This window comes from Grammomys surdaster, unplaced genomic scaffold (genome assembly GCF_004785775.1).
Source record: "Grammomys surdaster isolate TR1022 unplaced genomic scaffold, NIH_TR_1.0 319242, whole genome shotgun sequence".
In the NCBI taxonomy this organism is placed as follows: Eukaryota; Metazoa; Chordata; class Mammalia; order Rodentia; family Muridae; genus Grammomys; species Grammomys surdaster.
This window is the reverse complement of record NW_021627012.1, coordinates 1-6,937: the sequence shown is the minus strand read 5'-3', so window position 1 is coordinate 6,937 and position 6,937 is coordinate 1. Positions and strand designations below refer to the sequence as shown.

General features: G+C 40.6%; 1 protein-coding gene across 1 annotated transcript; it reads left to right on the top strand.

The window, feature by feature from the left end:
* The first annotated feature begins 267 nt into the window (after positions 1–267).
* Positions 268–1,347, top strand: LOC114616394 (TD and POZ domain-containing protein 4-like). The gene has a single exon (XM_028761864.1). The coding sequence runs from the start codon at positions 268–270 to the stop codon at positions 1,345–1,347; it is 1,080 nt and encodes a 359-aa protein (XP_028617697.1).
* The last annotated feature ends 5,590 nt before the right edge of the window (positions 1,348–6,937 follow it).

Here is a 6,937-nt window from a genome sequence, read left to right as displayed (position 1 = left end):
AGAGAGAGAGAGAGAGAGAGAGAGAGAGAGAGAGAGAGAGAGAGAGAACCACAGGGGGCCTGGATTGTTTTCTCTAAAACTAATACTAAAGTCTAACAGAAAATTTTAGAGTGACAGAAGTTTTCAACATCACAGAAGGGGCAGCTTAGGAGAAATTAAAACAAATCTGAAAAGTATCTCTAACTGTATTTTATATGGTAAAGAGTAAATGATTTATATTTCTTCTTTTCAAGTTTTAGTTTTATATCCAAAGTACGTCAACCAGAAATGTTGGGGCACCTGGAAACCAAGAGCTGGGTCTACACACCGAGTAGTGACCGAAACTTCTGCTACAGGTGGACCATTAGCAACTTCTCTTTTCTCGTTGAAGGAATGGAGGAATATATTACAAGCCCAACGTTCTCATCAGAGGCCAATGACAAAGTGGAATGGTGTTTGAGAGTATACCCAAACGGGGTTGATGAAGAAAGCAAAGGTTACCTGTCTCTTTACCTGATGTTGGTCAGCTGTGAAAAAAGCCCAGTTTTGGTAAAGTTCCGTGTTTGTATCTTAACTGCCATGGGGGACAAATGCAATAATGCAATGAGCCCATGTGTCTATAGTTTACTGCCACACCAAGCCTTTGAATTCAAAAAGTTCATCCTTCTAGATTTCCTCTTGTCTCAAACTGAGTCACTATTATTGGATGACAAACTTACCCTCCTCTGTGAGGTGAGCATGGTCCAAGGCTCCTTCAGCATTTCTGGACAGAACACAAGACCACCAATCAATATTCCAAGGTGCACATTGCCAGATGACCTAGGGGAACTGTGGAAGAATTCCCTCTTCACAGACTGCTGCCTGTTGGTAGCTGGCCAAGAATTCAGGGCTCACAAGGCCATCCTAGCAGCTCGATCTCCAGTTTTCAGAGCCATGTTTGAGCATGAAATGGAGAAGAGCTTAAAGAACCACGTTGAGATTCATGACCTGGATCCTCAAGTCTTCAGGGAAATGATGGGCTTCATCTACACGGGGAAGGCTCCACATCTCCACAGCTATTCCCTGGCCAGTGGTGTGCTGGCAGCTGCTGACAAGTATGGCCTGGAGGGCTTGAAGGTCCTGTGTGAGGATGCCCTCTGCAGGAATCTGTCTGTGGAGAATGCTGCACAAACTCTCATCCTGGCTGACCTCCACAGCACAGAGCAGTTGAAGACTCAGTCCCTTGATTTTATTGCATTTCATGCTTCTGAGGTCTCTGAGACCTCAGAGTGGAAGTCAATGGTGGAGTCACATCCTCACTTGGTGGCTGAAGCATTCCACTCCCTGGCTTCTGCAAAGAGTGTTTTCTTGGCCCTCTCTCTCAAATGACTTAAGTAGTCATTAAGACTTAGTCAGCTATGACCTACACTGTCTTACAACAGCAACAACTTGTGTTGTTCCCAGTTACTCCTGGTTAGACAATAGTATTGCTGGAGTATTCATCCTGAATCTGGGGAAGGGCAGCATGGTATCTCAGTACTTACAATAGCTCTAAATATGTTGGTGTGGTGGGTGGGAGAAGGGCAGCATTGGAATCTGGGACACTCTACCTGACATCTACCCTACTGATGTTTTTGTATGATTTTTGTCTGATGTCTTGGAATCTAGAATTCAACTTAGGTACTGGCCTGGAGCACAGCCTCAAAGGGTTTCTTCAGAGAAACCTATCTGCATTGGACTAAGCAAAAAAGATGACCAGGGCCTCAGAGCAAAGGCGAAGTAAAAGCTGAATGTTTAGTCTTAAGAGAAATGATAGGGAAAGAAGGCTTTTAAAAAAAACTCAGTTTGGTGGTTGGAATATGCATGGCCCATGGGAAGTGTCACTATTAGGAACCATGACCATGTTGGAGGAAGTGTGCTCTTGTTAAAGGAAATGTGTCACTGTGGAGGAAGAGCTTTGAAGTAATGTACATGGTCAAGCCCTGGCCAGTGTCACACAGTCTTCTTCTAACTGCCTTCCTATCAAGATGTTCAGTTCCTCCTCCCACACCATTTGGACTTTGACACTGTTATGCTTTCTGCAATGATGATAATGGACTGTACCTCTGAAACTGTAAGCCAGCCCCAATTAAATGTCCGTTTTTTAAAGTTGCCTTGGTCATGGTGTCTCTTCACAGCAATGAAAACCCAAATAAGTCACTTAGTTTTGGGGAACTAGAAAGAAAATTCAACTGGAAAAATCAATTTTCACTTTCTTAAAGAACCCTTGTTAAGTTTCCAGCATAAACAGGAGAGTTCTCAACCATCTGTAACTGGTGAGCCAGAGGATCTGAGGCCTCCTTCTGGTCTGTATGGCTATGATGGTTTGAATATGTTTGGCCCAGGGAGTGGCACTATTAAGAGGTGTGGCCTTGTTGGAGTAGGTATGGCCTTGTTGGAGAAAGTGTGTCATTGTGGGTGTGGTCTTTAAGACCCTCATTTTAGCTCCCTAGAAGCCAGTCTTCTCCTGGAAGATTTCAGATGAAGGTGTAGAACTCTCAGCTCCTCCTGTACCATGCTTGCTTGAAGGTTGCCATGTTCCAGCCTTGATGATAATGGACTGAATTTCTGACCCTGTAAGCCAGCCCCAATTAAATGCTGTCCATATAGGAGTTTCCTTAGTCAAGGTGTTTGTTCATAGCAGTAAAACCCTAAGACAATGGACAAAACCAGCTCTTGTAGACAAAACTATATCCTAATAAAATATGATATGAATTAAAAAATTGGAATGTGTTTATGGAATCCTCTCGTGGATTGCCTTGGTGTAGTTTGTATTTTGATGGTAATGCTACCCTGGATAAGGAGCAGGTCTCTTATGTGATTCCATGTGAACCTGCTCCCCATTTTAACTGGTCATATAAAGACTAGAGCCTGTGATTGGGCAGTGGAAGGGAAAGGCGGGGCTAGAAGTTTCAGAGTAGGAGAGAGGAAGAAAGAAAAGGAAGGTGAGTAGGAGGGACAGGGAAAGAGGAAAACAGAGGAAGAGGAGGTGGAAGATGGAGCAGAACTGCATAGCATAGAGGAGCCATAAGTAGCAACGGATCTCATAGCTGTGGAATACAGTAGTGTAGTGGTATATCTGCCCAATTTAGGCCTGCAGGTTATAAATATTATAACTGAGTTGTGTGTTCTTTGCATGAACATATTGAGGTTGGAGATTTACCAGTACAAATCTGGCTGGTATTAAACATTAAGGCTATCTGGTGTTTTTCCTTTGTGAAGATTTATGTGGGCAAGAGAGAGGGTAAAACTGTGGAGAGGTCATTGGTGGTCTGCAGAACAGCACCGAGGGTTGGGGAATGCCGACGACATGTAGAACAAGAGTAGTAGCTCCATGCATTCTCTGGAAGAATGAGTTTGGGTGCCTTAGCAAGTCAGCAGAGGGAACCAGGGCCAGATGGCCATTTTCTACACAGGGCAAGAAGAAAGGGTGGCTACTGATTCCAGAGCATAGCAGGAGCTATCATAGATTTTTAAAATTATAAGCAGCAGATTCCAGTGGTGTTTGCCTTCATAGGAGTCGATTTTAGCCCATCTAGCTCTTGATCTGGATGACTGGGGAAGAAGGTCTTGAGAGACAGTGAATAGAGTAGGTATGAAAGTCAGCTAGTTTAGTGAAATAGCGGGAATAGCTTATATAGCTAGAGTTGGGGTGGGGTGTTTGAGGGAGGGAAGTAAAAAGAGAAGAAATGCTGCAGTGTGGACAGGGGACTTCCAAGGTTATCAACTAGATTAGTAGACTGCTGATATCATGATTCTCTGTCAAGGAAATAGAACCCTAACTGCCTTTATCATGACTTGTCTTTGTTTCTATGCAGTTGAATAGGCACATGCCTGATTTGGGTAGAGAGTGGCTTTGTTCCAGCTGTGCTCTTGTGAGCCCCCTACACCCCACCATGTCATGCCCCACCCCAAGGTCCAGGATATGGGCAATGCTCTACTGTACATTATCTGGCTTGGGAAAAAAAAACAGCATGGAATTGGTATAAAAACAGACTTGTTGCTCAATGGAATCAAACTGAAGACTTAGACATAAACCCACAAATATAGCAAGTATCAATAATTAATTTTTGTTGTTTTTTTAAAGCCAGAAATATACACCAAACAACAGGCAGCCTCTTTAACAAACAGTGCTGGTGAAACTGGATGGGTAAATGTAAAAAAAATGCAAATATACCCAAACCCAGTACCCTGTACAAACTCAATTCCAAAAGGATCAAAGACCTCAACATATAATCAGGTACACTGAAAAAAAAAAAGAAAGAAAATAAAACAAAGTAGAGAATAGCTTTGAATTCCTTAGCACTGGGGAAGTCTTTCTGAACAGAACATTGATAGTGTTACCACTAAGATCAACAATTAGTAAGTGGGACCTCATGAGACTGAAATACTTTTGTAAGGCAGAGGACAATGTCATTTGGACAAAGCAGCAGTTTACAAAATGAGAAAAGGTTTTACCAATTCCACATCTGAGTGAGCGCTAATACAATAACTATATTTTGTTTAAATCAAGAGACTTGATGATAGGTTATTTCCTCACTGGTGAAATGAGCCAATTCAATATATTATATTTAATATATTGAATATATTATAGGCAGGCTTATTGGGAAGCTGCTCTGAGACTAGCAAGTTCACTGGCACAAAGGAAAGTCAAGGAAGCAGACATCAATGTGGGTGGTAGGGAGAGAGAAAGGGTGAAATGTGGCAACAGGGGGAAGAGAGAGGGAGAGGGAGAGAGAGAGAGAGAGAGAGAGAGAGAGAGAGAGAGAGAGAGAGAGGTCTAAGTTATATAGGGAAGAGCCTCTAGGGGGAAAGACTAGCTGTGGGCTGGTAAATTCAAGGTTGGAGGCAGTGTATGCCAGGTAAGGATTGAGGGATACTCAAATAACCTAGAGGCCTGGTATATTTTGATATATAAAATATGCATATCAGTCCCTTTTCCCAGGATCTGAAACCAAACCCTTGATGTCAAAACAAACAAATAAACAAACAAAAAACAACAACAACAAAAAACAAGTAACCCAATTAAAACTGGGTACAGATATAGAGAATTTGCAATAGAGAAAATTCAAATTTCTGAGAATCACTTAAAGAAATGTTCAGAATTGTTAGTCATCAGAGAAATTCGAATCAAACTACTTTGAGAACCCATCTTACATCTGTCAGAATGGCCAGTGTCTGTAAAACAAAGAACAGATCATGCTGGCAAAGATGTGCACCCAGAAGAACAGTCCTTCATTGCTACTACAAATGCAAACTTTTACAGCCACTATGTAAATGACAATGGCGATTGCTCAGAAAGTTAGAAATCAGTTTACCTCAAGATCTTCCAATACCACTGTTGGGCATATACCCAAAGCATGCTTCTTTCTAACACAGGGACACTTGGTCAACCACTGTGGAATACATATCAAGAAACACTACCAGATCCAACAGGACTCAAGATGTTCCACACTTCTCTTGTCCTTTTTTTTATCAGTTGGAGTTGTTGATAATCCACCCAGGGCACCAACCAATGTGTGCAGGGTGGGATTCTTAGATAATGTGCATTAGTTGGTAAGGAACTGAATTCACTCATCAGGAAAGAACTAAAACACTTTAAGTCAGTCAATTCTGCTAAGGCCAATCCTTTAAATGCAGTTTTGGTTTTGTTTAATGCATTTAATAACTAGGGTCTACAGGTATGAAAGCCTATATTTTTAATAAAATACCCTTTGTCTCCAGTAGAAAAATTGTATGGGTATTGACATTTACCTATTCATTATATTAGGGAAGCTAAAAAATAGTCTAATGCCTCTGTACTACCACACTAAGAGAAGGCAAACTCAGCTGAAGTTGCATGCAGTCAGAAAGTCAAATTTTACTGTTACCCTTTCCCCCTTTAAAAGGCTGTGGCTCAGAAAGCTTTTATATAGTTTTCCCGGAAAACAAAGAGAACTTTGGTCAAACCCAATTCTTAAAGAGCCATCACATTTGCTTTTAAGTAGGTGAAATAGTAAACTATAACCAGACACAATTTTCTTAAATTCTGAAATTTATACTGGAAAAATAAATATTTTTCTAAAAAAACACATCAAAGAAAAGATGCCTAAAGCAGTAGCTTTATTTGACATTGTATTCCTAGAGTTAGTCTTTAAGATTTTGTAATAGGATAAATGTCTTGAAAGAATTCCCCTTTCCCTGTTCCCAAGTATTCTCAGTTACTCTCACCTACCTAGACCCTTGAACTTCTATTTTTCCACTCATCCTGCTTTATTGCGTGTCCCCTGATTATTTAGCCCTATAAAATAACTCTACATTACAATCTATAATCCAACTTTTTCTAGATTATATAATAACAGCTGAGGAAGGTATTATACCTGAGCCAATCCATCTATACCTTTACTAAAGAATGAGGGTAAGTATTTGGCATGAAATGACTTTATGAATGTCTGAATAATGGAAAGGTTGTAAGGTAATTATTGATTGTAGTCTCAACTAACTGGGCTTTTGGATTCATGGAAACTGCAAATCTAGTTATTCCTAAATACTTGCACTAACTTGATTTCCACAACATTCATAGTGCTTTACTTATAAAGTATGAAGCGTTTTAGTTTATCCATGTCACTGTTTTCCAAACTAATCATAAATGTCCCACTAATACAAAGGGTACTGATTGGAGTTTTAACCAGCAAATATCTTACCAAATGTCTGCTAAGCACCTGTTAAATATAATCATCTTTCAGCAGAAAATGCAGTGTATATGCTTTCAACTTTGAATAACTAAATTTCTAACTAAAGAAAGGCTACTTCTTTAAATTGACAAATGGGACCTCATAAAGCTGCAAAGCTTCTGTAAAGCAAAGGACACAGTCAATAGGACAGAGCGGCAACCAACAGATTGGGAAAAGATCTTCACCAACCCTACATCTGATAAAGGGCTAATATCCAAGGTATACAA